Raw genomic sequence first — 21013 nt, forward strand, 5'->3', positions numbered from 1 at the left:
GTTCTTTCCAAATTTCCTCTTGTGATTGAGTTCTAGCTTCAGAGCATTGTGGTCTGAAAATATGCAGGGAATGATCCCAATCTTTTGATACCAGTTGAGACCTGATTTGTGATCCAGGATGTGATCTATTCTGGAGAATGTTCCATGTGCACTAGAGAAGAATGTATATTCTGTTGCTTTGGCATGGAATGTTCTGAATATATCTGTGATGTCCGTCTAGTCCAATGTGTCATTTAAGGCCTTTATTTCCTTGTTCATCTTTTGCTTGGATGATCTGTCCATTTCAGGGAGAGGCGTGTTAAAGTCCCCTACTATTATTATATTATTGTTGGTGTTTTCTTTGATTTTGTTATTAATTGGTTTATATAGTTAGCTGCTCCCATGTTAGGGGCATAGATATTTAAAATTGTTAGATCTTCTTGTTGGACAGACCCTTTAAGTATGATATAGTGTCCTTTCTCATCTCTTATTATAGTCTTTGGCTTAAAATCTAATTTATCTGATATAAGGATTGCCACCCCAGCTTTCTTTTGATGTCCATTAGCATGGTAAATTGTTTTTCACTCCCTCACTTTAAATCTTTAAATTTTAAAGTGGACTTTAAATTTGGACCAAATCTCTTTGGGTCCAAAATGAGTTTCTTGTAGACAGCATATTGATGGGTTTAGTTTTTTATCCATTCTGATACCCTATGTCTTTTGATTGGGGCATTTAACCCATTTACATTCAGGGTAACTATTGAGAGATATGAATTTAGTGCCATTGTATTGCCTATAAGGTGACTGTTACTATACATTGTCTCTGTTCCTTTCTGGTCTACTACTCTTAGGCTCTCTCTTTGCTTAGAGGACCCCTTTCAATATTTCCTGTAGAGCTGGTGTGGTGTTTACAAATTCTTTTAGTTTTTGTTTGTCCTGAAAGTTTTTTATCTCTCCTTCTATTTTTAATGATAGCCTAGCTGGATGTAGTATTCTCGGCTACATATTTTTCTCATTTAGTGGTCTGAATATATCATGCCAGTTCTTTCTGGCCTGCCAGGTCTCTGTGGAAAAGTCTGCCTCCAATCTAGTATCTTCACCATTTTATGTTACAGACTTCTTTCCTGTGCTGCTTTCAGGATTTTCTCTTTGTCGCTAAGACTTGTAAGTTTTACTATTAGATGACGGGATGTGGACCTATTCTTCTTTATTTTGAGTGGGGTTCTCTGTCCCTCCTTGATTTTGATGCTTGTTCCCTTTGCCATATTAGGGAAATTCTCTACAATAATTCGCTCCAATGTGCCTTCTGCCCCCACCCTCTCTTTCTTCTTCTTCTGGAATCCCAATTATTCTAATGTTGTTTCGTCTTATGGTGTCACTTATCTCTTCAATTCTCTCCTCGTGGTACAGGAGTTGTTTGTCTCTCTTTTGCTCAGCTTCTTTATTCTCTGTCATTTGGTCTTCTGTATCACCAATTCTCTCTTCTGCCTCATTTGTCCTAGCAGTAAGAGCCTCTGTTTTTGATTACACCTCATTAATAGCTTTTTTGATTGCAGCTTGGTTAGATTTAGTTCTTTTATTTCTCCAGAAAGGGATTTTATTTTTCTAAACAGCGTTTCTCTAATACCTCCTATGCCTTTTTTGAGCCCAGCTAGCTCCTTGAGAATAGTCATTCTGAGCTCTAGAGCTGACATATTACCAATGTCCATATTGATTAGGTCCCTAGCCTTCAGTACTGCCTCTTGTTCTTTTTTTGTGTGTGCTGAGTTTTTCTGCCTTGTCATTTTATCCAAATAAGAATATATGAATGAGAGAATAAAATAGTAAAAGGGTGGCAAAGACCCCAGAAAAATGTGTGTTAACCAAATCAGAAGAGACCCCAAATCTTGGGAGGAACAAAACGGGGGCAAAAAGAAGTTAAAAAAAAAAAAAAGGAAAATATATATATTAGACTGGTGAATAGAACAGAGTCACCCACTTAATTTTGGGAGTATTTTGGTCTCTTAGAAGAAACGACCTCTCAAAACTTTAAAGAAAGAAAAACCTACATATATACAAAAAAAGGGGATATGCTCCTTTTTGAGAAGATGAATGCATATGTATTTATAAATTTAGAAGTATACATATATTCATATATAGCTAAGGCCATTATAGCAGCGACCTGTGTAATACCTACTTTCTGTTGCGTATGATAAGAAACCAAGAAAAAGCCTCATTTAATAATTTTATTGATGCAGGGGGTTACCTATTTGTCAGTTTCTTTTCTTGCCTCTTTTCCTTTTTCTTCTGTAGGCAAAGGTTCTTTACTTCATCATTGAGAAAGTCAGCCAACACCTGATATGATTGAAAACCAGTCAGTATCTGCTTCACTTTATTGAGATGAAACATGGAACCTATTATATATCTCAGTTCCTCCATGCTTGATAGAACAGAAATAGCTTTTTCGTGGCGGATGTGCTTCTTGAGATATGGTCATCTTTCAGAGATCATTAGCTTGTCAGTCCCCTCAAAGTTATGGTGGTCAGGCGCAATGAGAGCATACTGCATTGTAATGTGACCCAAAGGAGAAGGAATTACTGTATATAAAAATTGGAATATGCCATTGTGTTCATATTTTTAAACTACTTTTTGTTTAAACAGGAGGACGGTTTTATTAAAGAGTTAAGCATTTCTATGCAGCTTCTAAGAAACTGTCTTTATCAAAATGAAGAATGTAAAGTAAGTAGAATGATGTTTCAAAATTTTGATAGTAATGCTGGCATTAAACAGTTCACAATTTTTATATGAAATAATATAGTGGGAACACGAAGAACTCTTTAGATTGTTTTAGATGTATAGTTGATTGGTCCTTAAAGTCAGTGTTAATTCATAGAAATGGTTACACTTTGTATTCTTCAACATTGATGGCATTTCTTGTTTATGTCAGATTTTAACTTTGTTTCTTACACTTCTCGCAGCTAAAGGAAACTTGAGCTTCTTTTTCTGTGGTTTTGCATTTCAGTTGTATTTTATTAAGATGGACTGCTTGGTTATGTTCTTTCAAAGGCAGGTGTCAGGTAGCTGTCCAGGAAATAAGTGGCGGTTGTGTATCCATAAGGAAAGAAGAGGAGTGTGTCTCCTGTTTGGGTAGAAAATGCTTACTGCGGTCCCTGGGCATGGCCCTGTTCACTCTGGGAGGCTTTTCACCTCCACCTCTGCCGGCTCCCTGTGCTGCTTGACTCAACCCCTCTGCCTGGGAACCACTGAGGTGTTTTGAGGTCTTGGGTATTGATGCTGTTGTTTATTTATTTATTCTTAATTTTTAAAAAACATTTATTTATTTATTCCAGAGAGAGTATGCTTTTGAGCATGTGTGGGGGTGGGGGAGACGCAGAGGGACAGAATCTCAAGCAGACTTCCCGCTGAGCAGGGAGCCCCACTTGGGGTTCAGTCCCAGGACCCTGAGATCATGACCTGAGCCAAAGCCAAGACCTGGTTGCTCAACTGACTGAGTCAGTCACCCTGGCACCCTGTTGATGGTGTCATTTAAAATACTGTGTTAGTAACTGTTACACAGGATACAGTGTCCTGAACTCTTTGATTTGCTTTTGTCATAGTGATACAACACTTTTGAAGCACTAGCTTTCACACAGAAATACTGCGGAAAATGAGTACCAGAAAGATAAATAATAGGCGCTTTGTTTTTAAGGAAGTTCTTACCTTTATTTGCTTTTACTTGGGATGAAACTGGAAAAAACATAACTGGAAAATGAACATCTTGAATATACTCCTTAGGCTCTGTTAATTTGTTCAAGACACATTCCTAGCAATTTACTTTTCAAAACAATTTGACAGGAATTAAGTGTTTATACATTTCATTGAAATTCCCAAGGTATTAACTTTTTACTCAAAATGGAGGTATCATTTACTAAATTTGTGATCCTTTATGCTGCATAGTGTGCTTGTGACTGAATGCACTTGACATTAATCCATGACACCTTACATTGGGAATACCCTGGAACACTTTCCAGGTAGGATCTGCTTATGCAGATTTGGGTACTACTTATAAATACAGTATTCACATTTCTGTCACGTTAGCCATCTATGAAAGTGTCATCTCTCAATAAGCCTAAGCAGCTCTCCATTTCTGAGTTGTTGAATAAGGAATAAATTCGAAGAAGAGTATTTAAATTACTCTTGAGTATAAATATAGTCCTATGGGGCAAAGATTCTTAATTTCTTTTCCTTACCTGTGGAGTATAAGATATTCCCAGTGCTAACTGTTAGGCACTCTTGTGGTAATTCAGCAAGTCACCCATGCCTGCCTCGCTCCAGTGTCTGTGCACATGGGACGTTAAAGAGTTTCCATACTGGGACGATCATGGTGGCTAGGAGATAAATGAACAGTGGGCAAGGTTAGAGGCAGAGGACTGAGTAGGCGGGAGATGATGAGCCCCGGCTGGGACAGGTGGAGAAGGGAAGGAGTGTGGGGAGATACTGAGGAGAAAAGAGAAATGTGGAATGATTGCCAGGCTCTGCCTTAATGTAAATGCACATAATAAAACAGAGTGTAGACTTGAAAGAGTGTAACGTTTGGGTTTACACATGGGAGTGTAAAGTGTCTGTGGGGCATCCAGGGGGAAAATGGCTGGTACTCAGTAGATGACAAGGCTCTGGGGCTCTGAGTGGTGATATAGCTTGGGGGTATTAGGATTTATCAGTGTAAACTGTGGAAATTTCCCAAGAGATTATATATGAAAATATCTGTGGAAACTATATTTAAGAGAAGGCAGAAAACAACTGGGAAAGGAGTGCTGGGGAGAGTTTGGAGATGTTCCAGGGTAGAGAGGCTGCATGGGAATGAAAAAGAAACAGACTTGTTTCTTTTGCCCCAGTGCTGAGGGTGGTCTTGTTAGCACCATCAGGGCAGAAGATAAATGGAAGTAAGCTGAAGATTCAATACGAGATGGAAAGTGACAGCAAGATGAGTAGCCTTTCTGGAAGCTTGGTCATGAAAGGCAGCTTTAATAACTTAGGACATAGCACTACAAGTAGTTAGTCAGTATGTTTGCTTCTCCTAATATGTAAACTGTTTGACTATAAGCAGAAAAGAGCAACCTGGGGACTCGTCATTAAAGAGGCAGGAAGAAAAGAACTCACTGTTGGATAAAGATCCCGGAGGAAGTGGGGAGGCTGTGTGTCAGAACACAGATGGTCTTTCTGACCTCCAGCAAAAGAGGAACACCTAGTCCTCACTTCCGGGCAAGAAGGGCAAGTGGATGGAAACACAGATAAACTAGGTGAACCGAATGCCAGAGTAGAGACAGAGCTTACACCTAATTGTTTGTTTTCTCTGTAAAACCATAGGCCTCTGTTCCAAGCTCATGGGCGTGGGGGTGTGTGCAGTGAATAACTTTGGGGATAACATTGGGAATGAATTCAAAGCTTATGGAGAGGGTTGAATACTGGGAATAACTTCCCGCTCTCTTCTGCCATCGATGCTGCATAAAATTAGATAGGGTGTGTGTATTTATGTAAGTACCGACATGTGAGCGCATGGGTCTGTAAATTGCCTAGTGATTCCTGTTCCCATAAGCGATTGCTGCATTTACTGCAAACGGTTAGATTGTATACGTAATATTGTTTTGGGGGTAACTGATCTCTGTAATAAAGACTATGGGTTACTTAAGAATTGATTTAGCATATTATTTTAACTAAATTTTACTGTGTTCAAATTATTTACAAACCGTAATCTACCTCTGATCTATCCAGACTTACTAGACAGATGTACACACATATACATACAGAGGAGAGAGGCGGTGGAGGGGACAACTTAGAACTGATCAGAATGTTTACTTAACCAGAAAATTCAATTTCTTAACTGTATCAGAGTATTTATAAGAGTTTATTCAGTGTGGTGGGATGTCACCATCTTGCATGTTTAGAAGCTGCTTCTTTAATGATTTTTACCTAAGCTGTGTATTGTGGCCACCCCAGTGTTGAAGGGACTTCCTGAGACTGGTTGGGCTCGTGGTCAGGGCCATCCTGGGCAAGGTGCTGAATCCGTCTGCAGGGTTCCAATGCCAGCTGGCACTAATCAGAACAAAGATAAATTCAGTTTTTGTCTCCTTTTGTTGGTAATAGGTTTGTTTTTTTAACTTGATTTTAATTTTATGTTTTCATACATTCAGACTAACACTGTCTGCATTTCCTTTTCACAACAGGAAGCAGCTCTGGAAGCCCATCTCGTTCCAGTCTTACACTCTCTCTGGCCTTGGCTCTTGATGGATGATTCATTGATGCAAATTGCCCTGCAGCTACTTTGTGTCTATACTGCAAATTTTCCAAATGGTAAATAGATCCCAACACTGCCTTTCAGGAGTATACTAAACCACAAATTTTATATAATATTGTTAAAGTGGACTGGAAAAACAAATACATATTTTGAAGTGTTTTTCCTACTTATAGAACGTATCTTGGTTAGAGGGAAGTTTTCTCATAGGTACTGTAAGATACTTCAATATGTGTTTGTTGAGATAGGAAGAGCCATTAGACAGCTCAGGGAATAGAGGGGGAAGATACTTGCCTCGTTATATGGCAGTGAGAAATTGAATTTAATAGGAAAATTGAGAGAGTGAAAATTATGATGTAAAACTTTAAAAACCAAATAAAGGTCTTCAACAGATGAATGGATAAAGAAGATATGGTCCATATATACAATGGAATATTACTCAGCCCTCAGAAAGGATGAATACCCAACTTTTGCATCAACATGGATGGGACTGGAGGAGATGATGCTGAGTGAAATAAGTCAAGCAGAGAGAGTCAGTTATCATATGGTTTCACTGACTTGTGGAGCATAAGGAATAACAAAGGACATTAGGAGAAGGAAAGGAAAACTGAATTGGGGTAAATTGGAGGGGGAGATGAACCGTGAGAGACTGTGAACTGTGAGAAACAAACTGAGGGTTTTAGAAAGGAGGGGGATGGAGGCCGGGTGAGCCTGGGGGTCGGTGTTAAGGAGGACACAGATTGCGTGGAGCACTGGGTATGGTGCAGAAACAATGAATCTTGGAACACTGAAAAAATAAAATAAATTTTTTAAAAAAAGGTTAAAACTTCTAAAGATTTTAGAGTAGGAGCTGGCATGATGAAAGGTAGCTCTGGATACAGTTGGCCTTGTGATAATTGGTGTCCTTGGGACACCTCTTTTCATGCCTTTACCAGGTGTTTTATTGAGAAGCTGCCGAGGGCCATGCGTTGTTAGAGACTGACAGCTAAGAGTGAGCCAAGGCGAGGCTGGGAGTGATTTGAGAAAAGAGGAGGAGGAGGTGAGAGGTGAAGTAGGATTGCTGGCAGTATTCATTTCCCCTTGGAAACTCGGGGTCATACACGTAAGGTCTGGTCAGCAAGGGCGCGAGCTTTCTTCTAGCCACCATTCAGCAGCTCAGCAGCTGGGTTCTCCAAATGTGGAAAGATATGCAGAGAAAGGACTGGAACTCAAAACAATCTGGAGTCCATCTCATCACACCATGTGCTTGATGGTCAGACGTGGGCCTTCACCCCAGCTCTGGGCTGTCTGTTCCTGGAGCCCACTCAGCTTGTCTCTCCCCAGCAGAGACCCATGCCACAGATTTTCAAGTTTTTAATGCCTGAACTTTCACTGTGGTGTGTGGAGTGCGCCATGGCACAGAATTTCCTTGTTTTTGTTCTGTCACTGACTTTCTCATTCTTCTGCTTGGACAGTCTCCTGTTGCTGTGTCCTCCAGCTTCCTGCCCCTGACAGCACGGCCGGTGCAGTAGACCATCTGCCCGGTGCTGCATCTGCGCCTTGTCCTTCTTCACCCGCCTTCATGCCTTAGTTGAGGGTTTAGGGAAGGAAGCAGGAAAGAAGAATCAGTTGCTAAATATTGAGCAAAAGAAACATTTTTTGAGTCTTTTGAAACTATAATCTATGTTAGTTATATACTTAAAATTGATGTAAATATGAGAGTGTGGTTAGGTTCCTAAATCAAGGAAGAAACCTTTTATTTTCCTATCTCATTTGTTTTCAGGCATCATTTAGTGGATTAATAGAAACCTTGCTGTTTGGTTACTGCTATGTAGTGTGAGTAGAGGAAAGATCACTATATTATTTGTGTCTACTTGCCTTTTATCAATTTATCTTGCAGAATGTATTTGATTCTGATCTAGTTATACATAGGCTGGCCTCCTTGCATGGACTTTCCTAAGTTAATTTTCTTTAGATTTACAGTACAGCGAGATGAATTTCTAATTCTTTTATGATTATTTTACTCCCATGATAAATCTGTTTGGTTGTTTAATTTATTGAGAAAACACTGGACCTGGAAAACCAGTTGACACCACTGCTGGCTCTTGGTGCTTATGAGCTGTGTCCCTCCGAGCAAGAGACTGGCTTCTGTGAAGCTGTGCCTTTAGTTAGCGTACATGGCTGCTGTCATTTGTCTGTGCCCACACCCCAGCACTTTTGTGTCCTCTTTTTTTTTTTCTTCTGTGAAATGAAGGCATTAGACCAAGTTACATTCCATTTCTAAAATTCTATTCTTCTACACAAGTCTTTCTTTAGATGTCTTTTTAAGGAACCATTTAAAAACTTCTTGTGCATATCTTATTCTTTAAAAAAAAATAAACTTAGTGTTTTAAAATACCCTATCGAGATCAAGAATACCTTCTGTGAGGATGGCAGATCGTCACTGAATGTAGACTGATGTAGGCATCAGTACTAGCCTTTAGTGCCCATATGCAGGTCATAGGTTAGTGAATAAGTCATTGATAGATTGATGGACAGATATGCTTTGCTGCTTAGGGTTGTTTTTTTGTTTGTTTGTTTTGTTTTTTACTTGACAGAAAGAGACACAGGGAGGGAACATAAGCAGAGGGAGTGGGAGAGGGAGAAGCAGGCTTCCTGCTGAGCAGGGAGCCTGATGTGGGGCTCGATCCCAGGACCCTGGGATTGTGACCTGAGCCGAAGGCAGCTGCTTAACAACTGAGCCACCCAGGCACCCCACTACTTAGGGTTTTTTAACTAAATAGTGAAACTAAGAAGACATTGTGATAGGCTGTTTCTTTTTTTTTTTTTTTAAGGTTGCAGTTCTCTTTGTTGGTCAAGTTATGGACTACATCCGGTTCAACCTGCGTATAGAGGAGCCCCTGGCGCATCTCTGATGGGGTGTATCCTGAAGTTGGCTTCCCAGATGCCTCTTGAGAACACTGCAGTTCAGCAGATGGTTTTTATGTTTCTTTCAAATCTGGCTTTATCTCATGACTGTAAAGGAGTAATTCAGAAAGTAAGTACGTAATCTCTTTTTCATATCTTTTTAAAAATTAATTTATTTTAGAGAGAGAGTGCATGTGAGAGTGGGGAAGGGGGCAGAAAGAGAGGGAGAGGATATCAAGCAGACTCCCCATGGAGCACGGAGCCTGACATGAGGCTTGATCTCACGACCCTGAGACCACGACCTGAGCTAAAATCAAGAGTCGGACTCTTAACTGACTGAGGCACCCAGGCATCCCCTTCATATCTTAAGAAGGATAGTAAAATAATCCTTCTAATCGAGAACATGTATGAAAAATCTGGAACTCAATTTCTAGGATTAAATTATTATGATTTCAAAACATCACATTTTAAAAGATTTTAAAAAGATTAAGAAGGTTCACTTTGTTTAAAGCCAGGTGATAGATGACACATGAAAAGTGACAGTATGATCATTCCATTTCCTTTTCGTTTATCTTCTTAGCTTCTACCTTATATTTTATCTCTCTAAAAATGAGGGCTTTAGAAAGACAGCTGTCTTACATTTATTTGAGATCATAAAAGTAATGTATTGGTCTTTATGTAGACCAAATTGAGCAGTAACAATTTCTGTTCAATTTACATTGTCAAAATGGTGTGTGAAGTCATAGCCGCTTCTCCCCACTTAAACCTAACTTCTTTATGACACAATAGGTGATATTATCAGTTCTCTGGGACTCCAGTGCCAATTCCTGACTTCTTATCACTGATTTTACCCTAGGGTACTTTTCAATGGATTGAATGAGCTAAACAAATTTTAGTACACATGTTCAGTGAGGTTATATTTAGATATGTATGAACAGACTCCGTAATTTGGAAGATCCTTTAAGATGTGACTATGATTACATTATCTGTTATAATGTGATCTGTGGTTTGTTTCTGTTTCTTTTACATGGACGCCAAGATAAATTATGAAAGTTAACAGCATTCATAAGAATTTCGTCTCCTTTTCCTCTATTGTGTCAGCTCCCCATCCTCCACCCACCCCAAAACACCCCACTCCGATGGCAGTCTCCAAATAAATAGCAGTTATGACTAAGGAACAGTCTTTTCAGTGGTCTGTTGGAGCTAACTCGGGCTGGCTCATGAGTGTCACTGCTGATTTTCAGGAATTTTGTGACCCAGTTGACATCACATTGCTATCTTGAAATCAGTCACGGTGGGAATACTCACCCTGCGTGAGTTGACAAGGGATGCAAATCAGGGACCCACTACTCCCACCAGAAGCAGCTGTTTATTTGCTGGCATAGGGCTGGATATACATGTGAAGTCCTGCTGAGCTGGCTGTGTGTGGTGCCGTTAGCACGTGTGTGGGAGCACAGACTGGGGGTACGGCTTCCTGCCACCTCCCTGTAGAGCACATGGGTGAAGTAGAAGAGGAGCTCCCAAATGACTGCTAGTCTCGGGTCTGACATGTGACTTTGAGCTGGAGACCTTCTCTCCCTAAGCTTCATTTGTAAACTTCTCAGGTTAAACATGATCTTGATGGTGTCTTCCAATCTCAGGCTGTGTTACTGTGCTCAAGCATATTTTGATGTATATTTCATTGGACTTTGTTTCAGGTGCGGCTCAATCAAGTTGTTTTTCCTCTACTCTAATTAGGCAACCCCTGAGCCTTCCCCTGCTGCTTTGTCATAATGAGCCCCGGGCACTATAGTTATACCTCTCCATTACTCATCCATAGACATAGAAAATGTAGCTAGCACTGTTGTACAGCTGAGATTCTAAAATGTCTAGTTTCTTTCCACCATGTCTAGTATAGGGAGTTGTCTAAAAGCATCTTTAGCTCTAGCAAAAAGAAGGAATGCTATAACATATTTATAATTTAAGGAACTACCATATATTTCATCACTAGCGTCAACTCCAAATCTCCAATATCATGGCAGAATCTATCTGAACGGGAAAGGCAAGGGATAAATCTATAAAGCATTAATTTGGACTGAGCGATGAGAAGTAGCTGTGAGTGGTGGCAAGTACAGTACGAAGTGGGCCTATAGTTTTGCAGTTTGCTTGTTGCTTGGGTTGTGTTGCTAATATTTCTGTTGCTCGTTTCGTTTTCGTTTTTTATTTTTTATTTTTTTAAATTTTTATTTAAATTCCAGTTAGTTAACATATACAGGGTAATACTAGTTTCAGGTATAAAATATAGTGACTTAGTACTTTCTTACCATTTCATTTTTAGACTGGGAGTCCTTCTGTGTAAAAGTGTTAAATTTACCTTATAGATTCGAGCCAGCATCTTGATTTAGGTGCAGGAGAACCCAAGAAATAGGCCAGAATAGATTATTAAGCAGGAAGAAATGAGAGGTACTCTGGACATTTATGAAAGTTCAGTGATCATATTTCTGTACCCTGATCAAAATATCTAACTGATATTTTTGGTATTCATTTCCAAGTTTACTAAAATGGCATGTAGCCATGAGAAATTATCTGTGAAGGTAAACAGTTAAAGTGAATATAAGATGTACACAGAGATTTTTTAAAAAAATTTTTAAGAATGCTTAGATTCATATCTCTTTAGTACTAGTAGAGTTGTTAACTGGTATCCAAGACTGATTTGAGTTTTGTTTCTTTTTCCTCCCTATAGGATAGCTTTTAATGAGCAGCAAAATTGCCAGAAGGCAGACAGAAAGAGAAAACTCAAGAGACCTAAAATAATCCCCAAACCGAATTATCCATCCTAAATAATTAAGAGTTGACTATATGTAGTTACTTATCCATCATCAGGAAAGAATTATAAGAATTAAAATTTGAGCACTAGTTTGTGCCCTTTAACTTTTTCACTTATACTTGGAAACGATATAGATGGAATATTTGGAAGGTAGGTGTTAGGTGGAAGGAGGAATTAAGCTTGTGAAAAAGAAGAGCAGAATTCTAGTTAATTGGTCTCCAAGGGACAAGGAAAATAATGAAAAGACTCAGAAAGAAAATAATATTCTCTCTATTTACCCACAGAGTAACTTCTTACAGAACTTTCTATCTCTAACATTGCCGAAAGGAGGAAATAAGCATCTCAGTAATCTGACCATTCTTTGGTTGAAATTACTCCTGAATATATCATTTGGAGAAGACGGGCAACAAATGATCCTGAGGCTGGACGGCTGTTTAGACTTACTTACAGAGATGAGCAAATATAAGCACAAGAGCAGCCCTTCCATACCACTTCTTATCTTTCATAATATTTGCTTCAGTCCTGCCAATAAGCCCAAGATCCTGGCTAATGGTGAGTATTCACATGATCCACAGCACCATGTGGATCCACCATGTGCACACACGCGCGCACACACAGGCATCTGGTTATACATGTGGTCATTCCTTGAGTGTTCCATTCAGATGACAACACAGAATTGTTTAATAAATAATTTGTCAGGTATTTATTAGGTACCACTGTGTACAAGGCCCTGTGGGAGGGTAAAGGCCGTTGGAAAGAATCAGGTGTGATCTCGTCCTCAGAGGTGAACCAGACGTGGCTCCAGCCCTCCAGGGACTTCCAGGAGTCTTCTCCGGGTTAACAAGTCTTGCCACTGGTGGCTACACTGGATCCAGGAGGTAGCAGGGAAGAGGAGCGTGGAGTGGGCCTGTCCGGCCGCGCCCTGACTTCTCTCATCTCTCTTGCCCTCGCTCCTCTAGGTCTCTGAGCAGATGCCGCCTCAGTGAAGCCTTTCCAGACCCAGCTGTCAACATGATAGTCCTCCCATCCTTCCCCCTGCCTCCTCCCTCCTCTCACTCACTGTCTCCTCTGCCTGTTTTATTTTTCTCCACAGCACTATCAGCCGTTGAGATACTATATGTGTTCAGCCCGTGTTTGTTTATTCATAGTCTGCCCAGCATTAGAACATTAGCTCTTAGGAGGTCAAGAGGCTTTTGTCTCTTTTCTTCGCGTTTCTCTGTAGCACGTGGAGTTGTGCCTGGCACAGTCCGCACTCAGGGAGTGTCCAGTGCCTGAAAGAGCCCCTGCGCAGGCTGGAGGCTTCAGAACCCACGACCACAGGGTGACATTAGCCTTACAGAGACCTCGTTCTCTGAGAGGTAGGACAGGTGGGGGGAGGATTCAGAAAAATTTTGAAGCAGAAGGAGGGAAATGGAAATTGCGGTTTCTGCAGCCATGTGCTTTCTCTGTGAGGACAGTGTGGCTTTTATAGGGAGGGCGTTGTAGAAGGTTCCGTTGCATTGTTTTGGGGGGAAATCAGAGGTGGAGTCTAGACTCTCACACACCTGGTGTGGAACCGGTGTGATGTGCCGACCCTTGTGTGCTCACTCCAGAGTCACCTGGGACAGCTTCCCTAGGTCTCGTTTTTACATCTGTAAAATAATCCTCTCTTGGTTTGGTAGAAATCAGTTTATAAACACACATAAAGTACCAGTACAATTTATGGTACGTAGTCGATGCTCCAGAGAGATTAATTCTGTTTTCCTTTCATGTTTTTTACTTAATCTTTCTTTGAGGTTTTTTCCCAGGACACATGGAGTTTTCTAAGTGAGTGGCAATGATTCTGCCTATTTCCTGCTGTGTATGCAATGGTGATTCTCTTTTTCTGGTAATTATGGAATTGTTGGAAATACAGGGAGAGATTTTAGAAGCTTGGTCAGCTTTTAACTTTGCGAAATGAGCTGTGGATCTGAGCTCTGCTTTTCTGTAGTTCCTCCACTGATGCTGCGATGGCTGCCGTTTGAGGGGTGTGCCTCAGTCCTCATGTGGTTAAAGTGAGGCTAGTGACAGGCCCTGCCTCGTAGGGTGGTGCGATAGATAGGTGAGGTGTCTGTTCCCAGGCCTGCTATCACCTATTACTCATTTTTCTCAGAAGAAGTTTTTCTTTGGGACTACTCACTACAATTTTATTATTGAGAGAGTCAGAAAAAGGATGGGCTTTAGGGAATTCAAGGAGAAGTCTACATTTTCCCCCTGGATTTATTTTTAGCATTTCTTTGTAATAGTGATGCTCTCTTCCTCCTTATCTTAAAACAGTTGGACAAACTTTTGGTAAGGAGGAGCTTCCTCAGCCCCAGAGACATGAGATCGGGGGCCTCCAAGGCAGGAATAGGAGGCAGCAACTGTGCGGTTTTTGTATGGACCTTTGAAGGCATGTCACAGTCACTGCCTCCTATTTCCCCTTGGGCATCCAGAGGGAGGGCTTAGCAGAGTCAGCTAGCTTAAAAATCTACCAGGTAAGACTGCAAAAACTCTGATCATGAGTGCCCCACCTCTGGTTTTGATGGTTAGAGATGGAGTGAGTTGTGGGGCTTGACCTTACTTTAGAAGTAGAGCTAGAATACTCCTTATTTCCGGTAATTTCAGGCAAGGACTCCTCTGAAAACAACAAAATTATGCTAGATAAAATATGTCAAAATTCACTGTAAAAAAAAAGAAAATCAAAGAACTGAAAAGATAGTGAGAAACTCCCAGGCCAGTTTTGATTGAAAGTTTATGCCTTAGAGAGACACAAAATATGTGTATGAAGTGTGTATTTTTTGTTTCAAGGACATTTGCCAACATTGTATGCTTGGCTTCGGTTCAGGCATGCCAAGGAATCTGGGAACAAGTCAAGAATGTCTAAGATGGAGAGTTCCTGGGCCATTTTGTTTGTATTAAGGTAGAACTCCAAAGAACTAAGCTCTTAGGAGAAGGATGAATCAAAATTAAATCGGTCCCCCAACCCTTATTTACATTATTATAAAGACCAGAAAAACAAGTGTGAGCATGGGTACCCCAGAGGTGTAGAGCCTGAGTGGCCTGTGACCTTGGTTTGAGCCGAACCTGGAGTGACAGTGGCTCTGGGTGCTCCACACAGGCTCTCTGCTGCTCTGACGGAGGGAGGGCAAGTGCGGACTGGGCCTCAGAGAACCGCCACCTGTTTTCAAAAAGTATTAACCAGGGTGTGGTGACCTGTGACCAAGCAGAGCAGGAACTGCAGCCACAGGAGTGAGAGCCAGCAGGGGAGACACCCAACTCATCTGCCCAGGCTTCGGACACTGGAATTAAAGTCACAGATTTAAAGATAAATTGATTTATGCCATGTTTAGATAAGTAAATGGCCAGCCTGGAAATGTTTGCAGGAGGTAGGAAAGTGGAAAATGGAAAGATTTGAAATAATAACTAAACAAATTCTATGAATATATCTGTACCGGCCATGGGAGCACAGCGTGGGGGCCGTTTACTGAGCTCTTGTGTCTGTAAGCCCATGTGTGGCTGCGGTCTCATCGTGATGTGACGCACGAAATCACAGCCCAGTTGGCTTTTCTCCCAATCAGTGTATTGTCATTAAATCTAATTTGTAATTTGTAATATACTGTGAAAACTATTTCTCACCTTTATGCAAAGTATAGTCATAAAACAGACCTCTTTCAGCTTTACCATTAATTCAGCTCTGGTTTGTTGCATTTGTGGTTTTCATGGTGTAAATACTTTTAATATAGCTGATTTGAAGCTAGGAATACGACATGCCTAAATAAGTAATTAACTCAATTACATATTAAAGAAAGGTAATAGGTATTTAAAACTCATCATTTACTACTTAACTAGGTACATTTTACTGTTATCTAGTCTCTTGAAGTTATTTATAGGTATATATCGGTGTTCCCTTCATACCTATTAAACTTTTTTAATTAAAATTTTTTTTAAATTTAAATCCAATAATTAACATATAATATATTATTTGTTTCAGGGATACAGGCCTGTGATTCATCATCTTATATAATACCCAGTGCTCATTACAACATATACCCTCCCCAAAGTCCGTCACCCATTTATCCCATCTCCCCCCGCCCAGCGACTCTCAGTTTATTTCCTATGATTAGGAGTCTCTTATGGTTTGTCTCCCTCTCTAGTTTCATCTTACTTCATTTTTTCCTCTCTTCCCCTATGATCCTCTGCCTTGTTTCTTAGATTCCACATACCAGTGAGATCATATGATAATTGTCTTTGTCTGATTGACTTATTTTCTTAGTGTAATATCCTGTAGTTCCATCCAGGTTGTTGCAAATAGGAAGATTTCATTTTTTTTGATGGCTGCATGATATTCCATTGTAGATATACCCCACATCTTCTTTATCCATTCATTGGTTAATGGACAACCCATTAGTTAAAAATGTTTAATGTGCCTTTTTTGTATGCATGCTGTATTTCACAATGAAATATATTTTTTAAATTGACCTAGTTACATCATCATTGGGGAGACCATATTAATTGATCTATATATGTACTTTATTAAAAATGCCTAAGAGGGGCGCCTGGGTGGCTCAGTGGGTTAAGCCGCTGCCTTCGGCTCAGGTCATGATCTCAGAGTCCTGGGATCGAGTCCCACATCGGGCTCTCTGCTCAGCGGAGAGCCTGCTTTCCTCTCTCTCTCTCTGCCTGCCTCTCCATCTACTTGTGATTTCTCTCTGTCAAATAAATAAATAAAATCTTAAAAAAAAAAAAAAAATGCCTAAGAGATAGTATCAACTTACTTAGATTATAGCTTATATGTTCTGAATGTTTAGTACACTATGTAAAAATATCACTTGGTGATCCTCAGAGAATCACCTGGGAACCACCCTTTCATTGCATGATGTGCCCTAAGAGTGCCAGCTGCCACCTACAACCTCATGTAACACATTTCATCAGATAACTATTTATATAGGCTAGTTAGGGAGAGTTAGGGTATGGGAAAAGCAAGGGAAACTAGGGAAGGTGGAGGTGTGGTAAGGAGTAGGGGTAGTTGGCCGGAAAGTTCAGCACCTGTATGTACCTTCCACACTATCCCTCAGCTATACAGAAGTTACTTTATGGAGCAGCTTTTTTTTTCTCTGTAGAACATTTAAAATTTTTTAAAAACTAAACAGAATTACCAAAACAGCATTTTTGTTGCTTTAGTTATGGAATCTTTCATCCAGATAGTATTTATAAAGGCCCTAAAATAAACTGGCACTAGGGTTGAAGTATTCATCAGTGAGCAGACGCACGTTTTGCCCTCAACCAGGTTACGGTGTAATGAGACGCATGTAGTAGAGTGAGGAGTGGTTCTACATGCTGAGAGCTCCCATAGCAACCCTTGAAAATGCTACATGTTTTTAAGCATACATTTGAGAGGAAAAATAATTTTATACAATTTAATGATATATATAAAAATAAGTAATAAGATAGGTTCATATATTGGTCTGAAACACCCTGACAGTTTCCTTGGAACTGAACTTTGCATCTTCACATAAACGATTAGGCTGCTACAGGTAATTTGTAAGTCTTGATTTCATACTCTGGCTAGCTTTGCAAAAAGGGGACATATCTCGTGTGTTGATGTGCCTTTAAATTACTTTTTCCTCTGACATACATATACACGAAAACATTTCTCTAAAATGCTTAGTCCTTTTTTAAAAAGCTTAACTAATTTCGCATTTCTTGATTATTGTTTTATATGGTAACCCATGCTGTTGATGTTCTTATAATAGTCTTTATAATTTATCATCAGGGTAAATCTGTTCTCCTGCACATCAAAATGTGAGCTGTAATTGAACAGCTCATTTATACGACTCTTTGTGTAGTTACTTACTTCTCCACTATTGTTGTTTAAATGAATGTGCTGTTGTTGAATTAGGGCCAAAAAATTAGGCTGCCACGGCTTCCCTGACTGTTCTCTGCCTGTCAGGAAAATAATTTGTTTGGAGGTTGTCCTCCCCCACAGAGTCAGTGTCCTTCCCTCAGAGTCTAGTGACTCCAGCTTTGTGTGTGTTCTGATGGGGAAAGAGAGGATCTGACTAGTCCAAGATCAGAATACATTGTAATGTCTGGAACTGAACTTTTTTTTTCTAATGTGTTTATTATTAGAAAAAGTCATTAGTGTGCTAGCTGCCTGTCTGGAAAGCGAGAATCAAAATGCTCAGAGGATTGGAGCAGCTGCGCTTTGGGCTCTGATTCACAATTATCAAAAGGTCAGTTTTTAAAGTCCTTGTTCTAGCCGGGGGCAAACACCGAGGCTCTGAGGGTACATCCAGGGATACTGACGGGGCATCAGCAAGGGAGAAAAAGTGAACTCAAAGACCTTGTTGTCTTGTGCATTTATACAATTAGTGAGCCATCAGTTGAAATCTTTTTCATTTAATTAACAGGAGGTCTCATTTCAAAAACGTGTCTCTTTGGGGTGAATTTTCCCTGTCAATATAAATCGATTTGGCATACTGATTTAATATTAGTATAGATCGTTTCTGCTAAAAGATGTATTAAGGAAAAATGCATCCTGAAATAAAATCAGATAATGGAGTTTTACCCAGCTAAGTGATTCCTCTTGTTCTAGCCTGTGCTGTTACTGAGTTTTGAGAAAACTTGGTTCTTGTGAGGCTGCAGCCCAGGACCAGCCCCAGGGGAGCGATGCTCAGGTGGGGATCTGTCCTTGCTCTTCCTGGCCTTTGGGCTTCTCTTTGACTGCAGACATCTCGTTCCTGAGAGAAATGCCCTCCTCGTATGTCTAGCAATCAAGTAGCGGCCAAGTGACAGACCATGCTGGGATGGACACCGTCCCCAAATGCTGCTCCTGGCTGTCTGTCCCGTGTCTGTGCTGCTTGCTCCCCCTGCTGGCTGGCGACAGTGTCCAGGAGGCCAGAGGCAGTGCTGTTGCTTTTACTGCGTGTCCCCAGGGCTTAGCATAGCACAGGAGTTGACGCTCTGCAGTTACTCTGCAGTTACAGCTGGTACTGTTTGATACGCTTCATCTGAAATCTGGGCTTTGAGGGCATATGGAATATTGAAACCAAGACTGAGTCTTCCTTTAAGACTTGAGGCTAGGGGAGAAGGGCCGGGAGAGAAGCCCATGGAGCTCCAGAGAAAGGAGTGAGGGAGGGAGGGAAGGACGTGGGTGACAGCACAGTGAGGTGGGTGACAGCGCAGTGAGGTGGGTGACAGCGCAGTGAGGTGGGTGACAGCACAGTGAGGTGGGTGACAGCACAGTGAGGCGTGCTCAGTCGTTCTTCCCGAGCTCCGCCGTCTTCTTTGTAATACTCTGCTGAGGGCTGTGCTGGCAGCATTAGCACGGTGGTACCCGGATCCGCAGCTTATGGGAATAAATCTAATTAATGCATTGCTCTGTGTTACCTGCAGGCAAAAACAACTTTGAAAAATCCATCAATAAAGAGAAGAGTGGATGAAGCATATTCCTTAGCAAAGAAAAGTAAGTTCTGTTATGAAAGAGATTACGGTTAAACTTGGAAGCTATTAAGCGGATTCCCTGATTAATGAATCATTGGATACTTCACAGCAAGATGACAGTTTTCTACACTGATGTTTGAGGAGCTTTTTTATTGAAGCACTATAAAATGTGCTGATATCTGGTCCCTACTTTTCATTTATGTCACCTTTTTAAATAATAAATTGTTTTGCTAGATGAAGGTTTGAGATATAATTTCTTAAAATATGTCTTTGATCTTTCTGCAATTCGTTTTCTTTTTCATGCACTAAACTTCCTTTGCCAGTGGCTACCTCTGTGCTGTAATGTGTTCTGAGGTGATAAGAACTGGGCCCAATTAGAATTGACCTTGAACGGAAAACTTGGATCTAACATCAGGTAGTTGACTTACAGTCTTCCGAGAATAGACCGAGTTGCCCCTGTCCTCTCAGCCCGGTGATGTGATTATGATAGGAGGCGGGGTGTTTCTTTGTACGGTTCCTGATTCATTTTAAGGGACACCAGTTTTCAGTGAGCATTATTCTTTGAACACTTTTTATGCCAAAGCACTGTACTATGTCTTTCTTGTACTGTATTAAGTCTGTTATTAATTTGTGCTTTTATAGCCTGATTTTTTATAAGTGGTTTGTGGATTTTTCAGTTTGTTTCTCACTGTGACCGTGAGTTTCTAGAGGTAGTAATGTTAGAATTTGTGCATTTGAGGGGTGATAAGTACATAAAGCAAGGCATTCTTGCGGGGCTATAGGTAATGCCAGCCATTATGGAGGTATATTGGTGTTTGTTTATACTTTCTGGCTATAAAAAGCTAAAAATAAAAAATAAATAGAAATTGTCTGTTCTTAAGTGCAGTACTAAATTTAATAAACTTATTTTTCCATCCTCTTTATTTTTCTGTCTCAGCTTTCTCAAACTCAGAAGAAACCCCTCTGAATGCTTATTACTTGAAATGTCTTGAAAACCTCGTTCAGCTTCTTAACTCTTCCTGAGTGATGTGAGAGTCTCCTGCCTGGGACTGATGGCCGCCAGACAGGTGAGCCAACTTAGAAGCAAGCTCTGTGTAGCCACTGTTACCTGGAGACATGCTAAATCCCTGCAGGGTGCTGTGCCCTTCCCGCCCGACGAGAAACAGACGGGGACATCTCAGCTCTGTCGCTTCGTACCAGCTCTCTGAGTAAGAGCAGCTGATAAGAAGATGATGGACAAAGGACATGGAAAGTTTTGGAAACATAAACATTTTTACCTTTTTCTATGCAATTTGCTTTGTAAAATCTTATTTAACAGTTATTTAATAAAATATTTTTAGAAACAAAATTGACTAGTAATTCCTGCTTGCAGACTTTTATCAGGCTCATGAATATAAATTTTAGTAACTGGAAGAAGACAGGATGTTCTGATTTCCTTTATTTCCTTAAATTTTTACATGGAATTTGGCTCTTGTCAGTACAAATCCTTGTTTCTCAAACCTTTGTATTGCCCAGAGCATACACACTGGTAAAGAGATATTTGTATATAAATGTCTATAGTTTTGTCAGCTTCTTTATGCAGTTTTTAATGATACTAACTGATTTCCGTATGACTTGTAAACCTGCTAT

The 21013-nt window shown here is 40.4% G+C and overlaps 1 protein-coding gene across 5 annotated transcripts in view; it reads left to right on the forward strand.

Annotated features, from left to right (window-relative positions):
- The window catches only part of RTTN (rotatin), a 157738-nt gene extending 137006 nt beyond the window's left edge, over positions 1-20732 (forward strand). For 4 of the 5 annotated variants that reach the window (XM_032309818.1, XM_032309819.1, XM_032309820.1 and 1 more), the window contains 7 exons: positions 2619-2696; positions 6182-6308; positions 9063-9265; positions 12226-12493; positions 18071-18174; positions 19337-19406; positions 20322-20732. In XM_032309818.1, the coding sequence (XP_032165709.1) occupies positions 2619-2696; positions 6182-6308; positions 9063-9265; positions 12226-12493; positions 18071-18174; positions 19337-19406; positions 20322-20407 (936 nt within the window). In that variant the 3' untranslated portion in view covers positions 20408-20732. The remainder of the gene's footprint in view (positions 1-2618; positions 2697-6181; positions 6309-9062; positions 9266-12225; positions 12494-18070; positions 18175-19336; positions 19407-20321) is intronic. The other variant, XM_032309821.1, reaches the window with a different exon arrangement.
- Positions 20733-21013: the final 281 nt, after the last annotated feature.

Source organism: Mustela erminea, chromosome 13, assembly GCF_009829155.1.
Source record: "Mustela erminea isolate mMusErm1 chromosome 13, mMusErm1.Pri, whole genome shotgun sequence".
In the NCBI taxonomy this organism is placed as follows: Eukaryota; Metazoa; Chordata; class Mammalia; order Carnivora; family Mustelidae; genus Mustela; species Mustela erminea.